Here is a 14577-nt window from a genome sequence, read left to right on the forward strand (position 1 = left end):
AGCAAGTCACTTAACTCTGGCGCACAAGCCGAGATGGCTTTTAGCCACGCACACTGCACATACCCCATGCGAGGTTGAGTCGTACGTCACCCGAGAAAGATAATCCAGACCATGGGAAGCACTATCCACCCGCAGAAGCACAACGTCGCATTTCATCGCGAAACAAAGGCGTCCACAACACACACACCATCGCCTCCTGTAATATCAAACGCATCTCGCACTTCCCAATGGGAGTGAGTGGTACGCCTGCAGTGCCCACATGTCGCGAGGTGGGGCCCCGAGCTGAACCGGGATCACGCAACCGTAACTGACTTCTGGAGCGGTTTGTGCCTTGTTGCCAAGGCAACCAATGTTTGAGATTGTCAAAGAAATGGCGCTCGCTCCAGCGCTAGAAAGCTCAGAGCCGCTCCGGGGCATGTTTTGTCAACGTTGCCGCTCTCCACCACGCGTCGCCCCAAGCTGAACTGGTCACATGATTGAAGCGTTTTGTGCACGGGTTCTGTATTGGTTTAAAATGTCTTTTTCACATGCCGCCGGCAGAAATTACCACCGCCGCAAAATAAGACCCGGCACCAGCGGGGCCACATCTGATACGGCGCTTTTTGGATAAACAGTGCGCGGTGCATGAAAGGGACCGAGCGCACGATCCTCCCCGAGCGGCTGCGAGTTCGCCGCCGATAAAAAGTCGCGTGCCGCCGATAGCAACTCCAGCAACGTACAGCGCGAAAGGGCATGGCCAGGCCGCCGCACAAATGCAGCCAGATTTTTCGTTCGCTTTTCCAGCCTTGAGCGGAGTGCGGGATTCATGGTGTCAACAAAGCTTGCCCGTAGCAGACGGCAGTCTAGGAGCGCCATAGCGGAAGTACGTCATCGATGAGGAGCGCAGCATCATGGGAGGGAAGGCTCTCGCGCCGTCAACAGCGAAAGGAGGAGGAAACGCGGCGCGATGATAATGCGCGGTTTTTGATTTACGATTTCCCAGCTAATACTCATCGCTTTAACAAAATTCTTACGGGAGAAGATTGCTAATACATTGCTTTATTTGGTTACATGTACATCCATGCATCGGCGGAAGGTATTTCAGGACCCCTTTAACTAACGCCAGAAATTATATCAAATAGCTTTACCCAAATAAGCGTGCTGTAACATTTATATAGTTCCGTATAACTACGACCGCGCAGTCACCAAACGCCGGCCGCGAAGTACACTTTTAGCGCCCTCTGGAGTCCGTAAGGGCAATCGGTGCAACTTCTCAATCGGGATCGAAACGTGCCGTGCGGCAGCGGCAGTGCGTCGAGCGCGCTCGAAAAGTCAATCGCGCTTCGCTTCAATCCGGATGAAAGTGCCCGTGTGACAGGGGTATTACTTGTGTGTCGCATTGCAAAGACCTTCCCTGACTCCTCTCTCAGCTCGCTTAAGGTTAGGACACGCCGACTGCCAACAAAAGAGTTCACAACAGCAGGAGCCTATTCTACGGTTTGGATACCGCGTAGTATCTTTAGCTTTCTCCTTTACGATCTCGAATGGCCATTCTTTTGTTTTGTCTTTTTGCAAATTCTGTTCGCTTCGTGAGAGGACCATGACCTGATTAACTGCAACGGCGCTGTTTGTAGATGCATAACCCAACAAACAGGAATGCGTGTAAATATTTACTGACGTCTGACAAGCTGCGGATATGCAACCTGAATCCGGTGGGACTAAATGTAGCATCTTTCAATAATTCCGTTCTACATACTGAGACATACGCAGACAATAGAAATTTCTGAAGAAAAAAAGGGGAAAATGACGGTGCCCGTTTCTTGAACAGTCCTCCATAAAATTCCTTTCGGCGTTGAACGGCGGTGTACACACGGATGAAGGCAGCAGTTAACTAACTTGTATAAAGAAACATAAAACCGCCCGCCTACACCCTGTGTGGTGTCACGCCAAGGTGCCCCAAGTCCGAACCTCCGTCTGGGCCACACAGCGCCACACTGAGCAGCGATTTAGCTTTAGTGGGTCAAACGCCGTACTTTACAGCCCGGGGCGTGTATTTAATGCGAGCCTGCATTTCCGAAGTGAATCTAACTTTGGAAAACGGGATGCAAATATCCGCGCGCATGTTAACACCGGTCGGGCTTGTAATGACGCCGTCAAGGGGCTGCAAGTTTTGCGCAAATCACCAGAAGTGCACTTTTCTCGTTTTACTTGTGCGCTCAGCACTTTCTGCCTATACATTTTCTTTAGTGAGTAAGACGATAAGCGAGTCTGTACAATAGTATTTGAAAGGAAAGGACGTTGGAATTGATTTGGTTCGAGCGAGAGCGAATGCATTTGAGTTTCACCATTGCGTTTCTGCCGTTCGCGGCGATCAGTGGGTCCTATTTTCCGTACATCGGAAACAGCTTCCCATGTCTGCTACTTTTACACACGGGAATGGGTAAGCTTTGGCAACAGATGGCTGCAGGAGGCCCGGAGCGAGCAGCTTAAATTACCCCTGCACGTGTACAAGCAAAAGAAAGCCAGCAGTCAAGTGCGCAATTGTGCTGTTCATAAATTTTGCATGTTGGCGTACGTTTATTTTTTGAGCTGAAAGGAACAAAGTTGATAAGAACACGATTCCCGGTTGGGGCCCGCACCCACAACCTCCCGGGTCCCACCAGGTGAGCTGAGTGTGTTTTTCTCCACTTTCATAAAAAAAAGTTGAACGTACTTTAACTCGCCAATTTGATAAACTCACGGAACTGAGCACGCAAACACGCACGCATGCGCGACCACACGCATGTATGTATGTATGTATGTATGTATGTATGTATGTATGTATGTATGTATGTATGTATGTATGTATGTATGTATGTATGTATGTATGTATGAATGTATGTATGTATGTATGTATGTATGTATGTATGTATGTATGTATGCATGCATGCATGCATGCATGTATGTATGTATGTATGTATGTATGTATGTATGTATGTATGTATGTATGTATGTATGTATGTATGTATGTATGTATGTATGTATGTATGTATGTATGTATGTATGTACGCTTGTATTTAGGTATAAATTGTCTCGATGGCAGCAGAAAAGCCCTTGTAAGCAACAACAACGACGAGAGCGGAGTGGTCCTGTATATAGAAATAAAGGACGCCCACGCACGCTAGCACACGCTAGGGCACACATGCGCACAGACATAAAAAAGGGAAATAAAAAAGTACGGGAACAAAGGAAGACCTCGCTGCTAAGCAGGCTTTAAGACGGGATAAGCGGGCAGAATTCCCTTCGGACGTTCGGAAGAGGAGCAAAACAGATTACTTGATCAGAGCAATGAAAAAAGGAAGTAGAAAGCGAAGCCTAACGTCTGCGTGGCGTTTAAAAAATTATACGGAGAAAAATTAAACATGAAAGATGGAAACCGAAGGCCTGGAGGGCTTTAAAGACTTTTTTTGCGGGCGGAAAAGCTAGCGGCGTTCGGGAGCCTTCGCGGATCGAGTCGTAGGCAGGGCACGCACGCAACCGAGAACCTGGGAACTCTGCTCCAGAAATCGAAGGCCGGAAACTCATTTATCTCCTCCCTAGTTTGGTGACGTCTATCTTTCCGAGGGGAACGGACGCGGGAGGAGGGAGCAGAAAGGCCCAAGCCGACGACAGAAGATTGAAAAAGAGTGGGAGGGGCTGGCAAGGGTGAGACGCCGGGGCGAAATAAGTCTAAACAAACACGAATACAAATACAAGTAGCCTTCCATTTCGCCTGTTTACCCCTGCCACAGGCTGGTCTCCAGAATGACACACGCACCAGTTTAGTTGCAGCCAAGTATCGAATAAGAAAGAAATCCGCATGAAAAGGAGCCATGAATGGTTCGGGTGGAAAAGAAAACTTTACAGGGCGCTTTTGCGTGGCTGCAATGGCTTTCCTCGGGTGTCTTGAAAACATTTTCTTTCCTCGCTTTCATTGATTCTGCGAGCTAAACAGGTCACGATAAAAAACAAAACAAAAACCAAGATGCAAGTTACAACAAAAACGTAATAACAACAACAACAACAACAACAACAACAACAAACTCGCCACATTGTTTTTCATGCACCGAATACCTTCCACAATAGACCGAAATGAAAGGAAGTCTTAAATCCTGTTTGCGAAGACGCAAGAGCTTTGCGTATCAACATGAATAGATTACCATGGAAGTATTGGTCCCTGTTATCAAAGTCGGGAAAAACAAAACGTGAAATGCTTGATTGCACGTATGTTAGTATTGTAGAATCGCGTGAATAAATCGGGTTTTATAAAGCAATCGTCGTGAGGCAGTCTTGTGTATAGCGCTAAAACAAGTGCAGGTGCAGCCCGCCGTCGGCCCGCAGGATCGTGTCCGAAGGCTTCCTTGAGCGAACACGTAAGAAAACTTAAACTGTCTTCTGTCGCGCAGTATGAAGGAGCACGGGTGTCAGGTTTCTGTCAAGGGGCAAGGTGATAAAGCCCCTCCATTTGCGAGCGGGAGAGCGCAAACGTGTTACGCTGTAAATGTACCCCCAAAAATGGACATTTATTTCTATGTTCTATTACGTGAATTCGAAAAGCGAAGGTTATCTTTGCGAAACTTTCAGCTTACGCAAGCATCTTTGTTGAAAAACACTTTATTTTCGTTTTTGTCTATCTGAAGCCGCGAACCCGCCCCTGATGGCAGAACTCCCCTTTCTTTGCACCCATCCTACCACTGTAAATGAATGAACGAATGAATTAATGAATAAATCAAGTAATCAATGAATAAATCAAGTAATCAATCAATCAATCAATCAATCAATCAATCAATCAATCAATCAATCAATCAATCAATCAATCAATCAATCAATCAATCAATCAATCAACTGTCTGATAATTTAATGGAGGCAAAATCGCTAAAACAACACCAACCCCAAAGCCTTTGTGAAAATAGGAAAGCAAAGCGGCGCTCGTTAGTAGCCTAACACAGCTAATTTGGTTCGTGAGTTCAATTACAAAAGAAACGTCAGACAAGCGTGATGAGCTGTCATCATCGATGCCCCTGTGCTTTGTACGAAATCAATGTGCTGCAAATGCGCTCACTCCAAAGACGAGTGCGTGGGTTTGCGAACGAATCAGCATCAACTTCCGGCGTTGCTGCAAGCTCCTTCGGTCCAAGTGATTCGCACCGTGTGTATACGGTGCTTCCCCGCTTACATCCGGAGCTCAGCCGTTGAGCTGAACTAACCGGGAGTTTTCTGGAGGTTAGCATTAGCCGGGCAAGCTCTCGGGTTTACTGAGGCTGCAGCCTTTTATATGACTCAGACGGGAGGCGCTGAACACTGTGATCTGCGTAAGCCAGTCCCCCGACGTGTAGCCCGGACAACCACTGCCTCTTGGGAGCACCGCGTCTGCTCTGGCCAGCGGCCGCCGTAGCGATAGATAGAGGCAGTAATTCTCCGCATCTGCGTTCGTTGATTGATTGATTGTGGGGTTTAACGCGCCGACGCAACGCAGGCGATGAGGCGCGCCGTAGTGGAGGGCTCCGGATTAATTTTGACCACCTGGGGATCTTTATCGTGCGCCGAAATCTCGTACACACGGGCGTTTTTGCTTTTCGCCTCCATCAGAAAAGCGGCCGCCGCGGCCGGGAATCGAACCCGCGACCTCGTGCTCAGCAGCGCAACGCCTTAGCCACTGAGCCACCGCGGCGCCCATCTGCGTTCGTGCTATTTGCACTTACTCGGGAAGCACACCTTTCATTCGCGCCAGAATCTGATTCGGTTTATTGGTGGTTTAGTGCTTTAATGGAGCAATACTGCGTGCGTACAAACACCGTTACCTTCCTACCTGTTTCTTAAAGATCGCCAGAAAATGATTGTGAATGTGTATGACCGGGTGGAGAACTTTTCGCCAATGGAGGAGGACAGGCCCTACGCAAATATATTAGCACAATCTCTCCGACACTGTTCGACGGCACGCAGCCGGGCGTTTAAAAAAGAAATCAATCAATACGAACTAAGCCACGAAGGAGCGAGGACGTCACCTGTGTTTTTCACGAAGAGATCCAATAACATGCAAATATGTGGCCATGCCTCTACACGACGGAGTGGTCATTACCACGCGAGAGACTCGGCAAAATATTCTTAAAAAAAGGTAAGTGACCAAAGGCAAGGTTTTCAAAGGTGCGAGTAATTTTGCCAGAAGGACGGATAATAAGACGATACCCTTCTCTAATAATACGTTACCCTTCGTGAGGCAAGGCTCCCTGAACAAGGAGGAAAGGCAAAGAAGGTAGCAGCATTTTTCTCTAATACTTGGTTTTCTCCAGGGATTTTTCTCTGGGTATTTTAATTTATATGTTCCCCCCAAAATAGAAAACACGATGGAGGCGAAAAGCAAAAACACCTATGTGTACGAGATTTCGGCGCAGGTTAAAGATCCCCAGGGGGAAAAATTAATCCGGAGCCCTCCACTACGGCGCGCCTCATCGCCTGCGTTGCGTCGGCGCGTTAAACCCTACAATCAATCAATCAATCAATCAATCAATCAATCAATCAATCAATCAATCAATCAATCAATCAATCAATCAATCAATCAATCAATCAATCAATCAATCAATCAATCAATCAGTCAGTCAGTCAATCAATCAATCAATCAATCAATCAATCAATCAATCAATCAATCAATCAATCAGGCTAATTCAAAGCCTCTTAAAAGATTTTGTCTTCGATCAAAATGGCGACGATGACGATAGTGCTTCTAACGCTCCTGCCCCGTTCACGCGCTCTACCCCGTACACCTTCCACCGGCTTACGACTTTCCCCCAACCCCACCCTCTCTCTCTATTCTTTTTTCCCCTCTCCTTTTTTCGTACGGACAGACCGACAGACACGCAGACACTCCCGCGTCTACGTAGCCCAAAAAAGACTGTCGTCTCTAAAAGCAGGGCAGACTGTTGGCGTATTTCGCTGCTTCCTAAGTTTCTGAATGTTTCTTGGGCTGTTAGTATACCTGGCGTATTGAAGCGCAGCAAAGACGAGGACAGGAACACAGACGACGACACACAGTGTTCCTGTCCTCGTCTTTGCTGCGCTTCAATACGCCAGATGTACCAACTCGCCCAAACCAATACTCTCCTGTTAGTATACACGTCTTTTAGGAGGAGTATTTTATGAAGTAATCGTATCTGGTGTTCTGGCTGAATTTATTGAAGACGGAAATTACTTTTGAATTTTGAATATAGACGTGTTGGAAAGCAGTTGAGGATTGTTCCTGATCGCCTCCCTCCCCTTTTCTTTCTCCTCTTGCTACCCCCCCCCCCCCTTTCCCTTCTCCTTGAAATAAAACCGGAACATCCCGGAAGGATCGAAATAAAAAATGAGATGGCTGATGGCCGACTACGGAAAACCACAGTTTCTTATTAAGTGCACTGGACGTTTGTCAAGACAATATGACTTGAATAATGATATCTCTGCTGTGCAATGCGTCGTGGTTAGACATTCACCAGCCGCTTATGTTTTCCTCCTTCAGCTTCTATTTTGCTTTCCAAGCACAAAAGCCACAGATGTGGTGGTGTGCAAAGGAGAGCGGGATATTTGCCCTAATGCCCTAACGTCCTTTCTTTTTATACCCGCCTCGAACCTTTCAGCACTGTTGTCCCTTGGAACAAGAGATGATGGTCGGGGAGTGAGAGGGCACCTCCTCGCCCTTATACAACTTGGCTGACTCCCGAAGGCGCTCGTGGGTGCGCGCGATACGTGAATGGCGGAGAACTAATTCGTTCCACCAAGGACGGCCAGATGCGGGTGAGGGAAGGGAGCCCAGCGAACAAAAGGACCGACCGCGGGGGCTCCTACAAAAGAACAACGGGACTACCGCTGCGAGAGATATTAGCGGTTGGGTCAGGGGTGAGTGTCCGGCGATTGTTGTAGGAACCGTGTATCTTGACAGCGAATATGAAAAAAAAAAAAAAAACAGAAAGGGAGAAGACAAAATATCGAACTTGAAAAAGCGGTCGCTCACATGGGGCGTGTGTTGGTTGTAGCGTGACGCCCCATCGGGTGCAGCATCCATTAATCCTGGATTCCCGCTGGGGTCTAGGTTGGGATAATTAATATATCGGACATTTTGCGCGTATCTTGGTTAAGAAAAACATTTCGCGAGACAAAAAAAGAAAAGGAGGGGCGGGGAATGAAAGAGGGCATTCGGGTAGCCCGGTTCATTGTGAGGAAAAGAAGGCACGAGCAAGGGTTTTCACACCCATTTCCTCCACATTTTTTTTTGTCAAATTCTGTCGCAAGTGTTTTTTTCCCTACATATGTGTGCCAGCGTGTGAAGTCAACTTGGGGAGCTTTACGGCAGGGCGCACACAATTTATATAGTTTGGTCTTTCTTAATTCAGCGGTTGTTTTAAGGTTCTTTTTTAGCTGGAAGGAATGAAACTTTTGGTAACGTGCTTTGCATTTTATAAATATTTTCTAAAATTGTGCAGTTGGGCAAACTTGGGAGGCCGGGAATGGCTGATAATAAATAAATAAATAAATAAATAAATAAATAAATAAATAAATAAATAAATAAATAAATAAATAAATAAACGGCAAAGAAATAAATTACTAAAATTAAGCCGCATAAACATATTGATCCGACTATCCCATTAAACCCAGTGTGACGCTTTTCGGTACTGTTTATACGAAGAACAGATTAAGCACGCCTTGTTTAAAATGCTGACCTGCGAACATAACGATTTGTCAGCGCACTCAGTTACTAGCAAGATCTGGTGTTCAAGTTCACATTAGTGTTATTCATTTTTATTTCATCGTTAACGTACGCACAGGCACACTCACGCATCCACGCGCACACACGCAGACTGACGGATAGACGGACAGAAGGACGGACGGACAGACAGACAGACAACGACGCCTGTGACAAGTCGATAACCGTGGACCTGAAACGAATGTTAAGGCTCCTACGTCATCTAGGAAAAATATATTAAAAATACTTTGAGGATTTTTTCATTTTGTTTGTTGTAGGAAACTGATCTTACAAGGCCTCAAGGTGCAACGTAAGAACACATCTTAACTTCAGTAATTCCTGGAGAATTAACTCCTTATTACCCCTTAGCCTGAAAACGCGGCATTCTTCTGTTTGATGCATGAAAACAAGAGGGGAGATAAACCAATAGGAAAACAATCCTGTTACCGATCGTAGCAATACGAAGCGTCCCAGTTCGATATTATCAGCTGCCCGAAAAGCTAAGCGCCAGACGTTCGGCTCTATGCTTTTTACGACTGTGCGTAAATTGAATGGACCTTCTTTTTGATTCTCGAGCATGGAGCACTCGAATCCGAAATTGCCTCATGTACTACCATACCACTCGGATTGCCTAAGTAATCTCCGTGCTTCCCTTTTCGCGCGTCAAGTGCCGAGAAAGTTACAGGGTAATAACGTGGCTTACTTTATCTGGCTGCAATCTTTCCTTCGGCGCGTTCAGCTCCTGAGCGTATCACTAAACGTATAAAGGCAAAGAAAGTTAAAAAGAGAAAAAAACCCTAATTTCTTCCCGAGCACGCGTGCACAATTTTTCTACCACTTCCGCACCGAGACATGTAAGAGAAAGTGTCCCAGTCGAGACCGCCACTGAAAACGTCGCCCCGAAATGGGAAACCAGGCCCGAAGAAACGCGAAGCCATAAAAGACACCGCCTCGGCGTGCACGTCGCTCCCACATATTGCAGCAGCCCCGAGAAAACCGGGCGCATTCACGTGCGCTCGCGAGATCGGGAAGCGATCGTCTTGCGTTCGGGGCTGGCGCTGAATGCGGCGGAAACGTTCGGGGCAGCTACCGTACAGCCATCAGGTGTCGGCTCCTGTGGGATTCGCGCCCGAAAAAATTGGAGGAAGCCTCGCGTCTGAACGTCGCTGAAAGGAGCCCAGGATGATGGAAAGAGCGTGGTGTCAGCGGCTGGACCGGGGGAGTTCTCTCCATTCACATTTTCGTTCTCCTTCGCGCTGTAGCGGTCTTTATTCTTGCAGACGATGCCATACGCTTGTCTGGTTTCTCGTGATTCAGGCCTATTTTGAAAGGCGTAGCATCTCGAAACAAGGTGCCTGTTCTTTGCTCTCTAGCCGTTCAAATGAGCCGGTGTGATTGTAAGTTCAGGAGAGCTTAAAGGTGATCGGGAGGAAGAGTAAATTTTAGATTGCCCTTCTTGGTGCAAGGATGGTTACTAGAAGATGGTTACTAGAGATTGTGTGTAGGCTTAAAGCAGAGTAACATTTGGCTGGGAAACGTGAGAAAAAAAAAGAACACGCGTTTAAAACAGTATTCTTCAGTTCCTTTTTGGGATATTTCTTCATATCTCTTAGCCATGCAAATTTATCTAACTGATTTCAACGTGTAAACATCTTATACCCGTGTATAACGAAATTCTAGTAGCCTTACAATTTATCCCTTGACGAAGAGCTGGCTGTAACCTTTTCTCATAAATCGCTCAATATGTCTTAGCACCGTAAACCTATCAGTTTGTTGGGTCTAGAGATTCCTGATAGAAACGCCTAAATCGCATTTCAGGACACGGAATAAGTTACACCCTAAAAGTTAATTTATACTGTAGCCTAATAAGGTAGGTAGGTTTACACGATTTTCTACGAATGCCTCAATTTCTCAGGCCCGTATTGCTGCAGAGCAGGTTATCGCGCGTAAAAACCCCAGCCTGAAATGCCTAAGGCAGCGTTCGGAACTTCAAATAAAATTTTTTTGCATACCTAAAGGCCAGGTGCTATGCCATATACGGCAGTTTTGGTACATTATGATCGGCTCCCGACTTATCGTCTGCTTATTTACTGACTGAGTCAAAAGTGAAACTTGTTAATGAGACGTCTAGACGAAAAAAAAAATGTGAACAGCAACAACCGCAGAAAAAGTGCCGCGGTACTACGTCAAGTCAAAAAACGAACAAAAGCATCGCGCACAAGAAATTCAGCCGTGATTGAGCGATGTTTGTTAAGAACGAGAGTGCTCCAGAAGCGTTGAGAGTAGAGGGCGCGCGTTTGGTTGCACATCTCACGCAGTGTAAGGACATTTTCGCAACACCAGGCTTGCAGCGCTCCGGCTTGCCCGAGTTTCCGCTGTATAATTTAATAAGCGCCCGCCACCTCACACCTGCCGACCTCCAACTCACTCGGAGTCAGGGCACGTTTCGACACGAACGAAAGAGGGCAGAACAAAGAGAAAAACCCAAGAGAAGTGGAAACTTGTTCGTGCTTCGCACACGTTAGTCTGTAACGGAGGGTACAGCAAACGAAATTCGTACAGTGAGAAGTAACTTCGACAGGAGGCAGGGTACAGAGAAGCGCCGCTAGTGGGCCCTCTTGAGTGGAAGGGGGGCGACAGGTTGTGTACCGGCTTCAAAACGGTCGATGGCGCTTTGCAGAGAGTGCGCTTGGCGCGCTCCTTCCACCGTCAAAACGCGGGAAAGGAGCCGTTAAACTGGATGACAAGGCAACCTGTCCGCTCGGGTTTCGGGACGGCGACAGTTCGAAGGCGTACAGGCGCTTGCCCTCGCCGGAGGCCCCAATTAGAGGATCGACGCGCGTAACATGAGGCCTAGTGGTGGTTCGTTACACAGTTAAAACGTTGATCAAGAGAACACAAGCGTTCCGAAACAGTGTTTGCATTTCTGTCGTACAATGTCAGCCAAATATCATTTGAGGGTTAGGCCAGCCCCATTTAAACTTCTGACGGCTGAAGAAGAAAGTCAGCCCTGGCGTGAAAACACTTCCACGCTATAGTTCTCGAGTGCCGCGCATTAAAAACACGACGCCACACATAATGTTTTTCCCCCCGTCCGGCTTTTTCGGCTAAGGGATTCCGGGAAAGTTAAGTTTACTATCATTTAACAGAGGTGTTTCTTCTCACGCTGTTCATCATTCTCGCCCAAATTTCATAATTGGCTTTGTGTTGACCCAACTGATTTTATTGCAATGAGTTTGAGAGAGGCGTCAACGAGACGCGTATTCTATTCGAAAGATTGCGGTTAAAGTCTTGAACAGCCTCTGGCGAAGCTACCAGATGCAGCTGCCATTTCTGATTGTTTTGAGGAGCTGCGAAATACAACGAGAAAAAGGGCGACAAAACGACTGTCTCGTCTGTAGAGCACCGGTTCCTAAAACGAATCAGCTCCAGCTGTTCCTAATACTGCGCTTGAACATCATGTCTGACAACGGGAATCGCTGAACTGGGGCCCTAGGGAGCGGATAGCGAGCAAAACTGGTTCCGATGAAGTGTTGCTCGAATTGTTTTTTCAGAAAGAAATAGTTGTGATTAAAAATTGTTTCAGAAAGGGCCAGGGCAAAGGATATATAACAATGTCATCATCAATGCATAACGCGTCGAGTGGAACGTCTACTACGCCAACAATACCGTGCGTCTGCCCTGGGCATTATGACAATTAGTAGTGACTGACAATATAAATATCCGATGATGCGCTAGAGAAAGGCACGGTTACTAACCGAGCACTATTATAGAGCCACCACACAGTCAGACACGCGGGTGATCTAGGAAGTCAGCCCACAAATGGATGCATAGCACAGTCGCGGGAAGGCCAAGAGACAGTTATTAGAAACCGTCCAGCTACTACAATCTGTAGCATTGGTCCACCTACAAGCACTTGATATACTATTTGACGACAGTCGGCTGTTACTTTTACTAAGTGAACGCGTGGGCGAATGCAAAGGTTAAAGTTAGTCGTTGCAACCCACTCTGTTTATAGTTTTAAACTAACGGTTATATATTGTGTACTAACACCGTCCGCTTTCGAGCTAGAAGGTGGCGGGGAACCAGGGCTTTGAGAAATCAAAGTCACCGCTAAACGGACGCCCAATATTAGGCCACGGAAATCACGGCACTTTAAGATATTGTGAAGCGTTATTTCGCAGCTTAATTTTTTTTTTGAAAAACGACCAATTGAACTGACTGCACCCGTGAATACAGCGCACCAACAAAAATCGGTTTCCACTTTTTTTTGGGTGGCGAATATATTGTGGGGGTTTCTGAGCACAAATACTTATTCGGAAACAAAATACCAATTCGAAAAGGAAGGAATGCTCGATAACCTGGAAACGCATTGCGAACAAGATATCACGAAGCAACGCCTAATAATAAAAAAAAGTGCAAATAGAATCGAAATTAGGATTTTACCGATATAAACATTTAATGCATGAAAAAGACTCAAAACCTTCGTTTATAGTGGGTTTGTTGTACGACAACGCATCTACCTTTAAATACGCATGTACGACGGCGAGGTATAAATCTAATTAGTTGCTTCAACTAGAGTACCCGGCCAGTTCCTTATTCTGGGGTAACCGAGTGAAGATTGGCTGCGTCAATTCCGCATCTAAACCTCCAACACGGTGCGAATGCGGGGGGTAGGTAATGTTCATAGTGGTGCTCGTGCACCCATACATATGTACTACACAATGATTGGTAGCGCACTAACTGAACCCTAATACGATTTAGATCCTTCAAGCGACGTACGGCAGGACGGATTTGTTTTCCCAAAACAAAAACCAGCTCAAAGAGTGGATTCTGAGTTTGCTTAAATTTGTTTACAAGAATACGCTGGACCATTTAAAGGTTCCACGGAACCAGTTTTGCTAGAAGCTGCGTATTTCCTTGTACTGTGGGTGCACATGACAATTAGGACGTTGAAGACCGTGACAGAACATGGGGGTAACCACACGAAGTAAATGACTAGACAGGCTTTCTCGCCTAAATGCGCCGGGGTGACTGGACGTGGAAAACAAGTGGGACGAAAGCCTCAACCAATGGTGGATGCGTGGGGAAATGAAGGAAGCGGTCATCGAGAGCGTCCGGAGATCGTTAAACCCACGATCGGCGCTCCAACACACGGAACGCCGTACAATCGCGCCAGGCCAACAGGGTTAGGTGAGGCGCATCAACTCACCGGTGGGAGGTGTAGCGGTGAAGCACTCGGCCACAGCAGCCACTGCAGCCAGGTACAACAGAAACCTGGCCCATCGGAGTGGTACGCCTGCGACGGCGAGCCGATTCGACGTCACGAAGCCGAAGCAGCACGAGGGTGACATCGCCGCCGCTTGCTTGCCGGTGCCGCCACGCGTGCGTTGGCCTCCGCTCGTTACCGCGCACACGGGTGGAGGCAGAGCGAGGAACTGCAGCCTGCGAGAGCCGGGTTCGGACTCGGCTCCGAGGCGCAGCCGGAAAACACGGGAAGAGGAGCCACGATTTATGCCACGCCCCCCTTCTCCACTTCCCCTCCCCCGTCGCCGGCTTCTGGGGCGTTGTTTTCGTCTCTCGCCTGCTCTTTCCTCCGGGGACGGGGGGCGTCGGCTGCTGAGGGACCCTCGCCCCTGTGACGTCGGGGTTGGTCGATACGGACGACGGGGAACGCTCGCAGTAGCGCCCAGGCTCCCAGCCGATGCGTGTCGTGCGGACCATCGCGCGAGAACAGCCGGAGGGAGGCAGTTACGGAGGGACGCGATGCTCCGCGTCGTGATGCGGTGTCTCCGTAACGAAAGAAATGAAGGCAACGAGTGGGTGTGTTTGCTCGCTGGAGTTACGCAAATGCTTATCAAATTACC

The 14577-nt window shown here is 47.5% G+C and overlaps 1 protein-coding gene across 1 annotated transcript in view; it reads right to left on the reverse strand.

The window, feature by feature from the left end:
- Positions 1-14191, reverse strand: part of LOC144178284 (uncharacterized) — an 80650-nt gene extending 66459 nt beyond the window's left edge. The window contains exon 1 of the mRNA XM_077706024.1: positions 13923-14191. Coding sequence (XP_077562150.1) covers positions 13923-14064 — 142 coding nt within the window. The 5' untranslated portion in view covers positions 14065-14191. The remainder of the gene's footprint in view (positions 1-13922) is intronic.
- Between the last annotated feature and the right edge of the window lie 386 nt (positions 14192-14577).

Source organism: Haemaphysalis longicornis, unplaced genomic scaffold (assembly GCF_048455015.1).
Source record: "Haemaphysalis longicornis isolate Haplotype H1 unplaced genomic scaffold, Haemaphysalis longicornis Haplotype H1 scaffold_4, whole genome shotgun sequence".
In the NCBI taxonomy this organism is placed as follows: Eukaryota; Metazoa; Arthropoda; class Arachnida; order Ixodida; family Ixodidae; genus Haemaphysalis; species Haemaphysalis longicornis.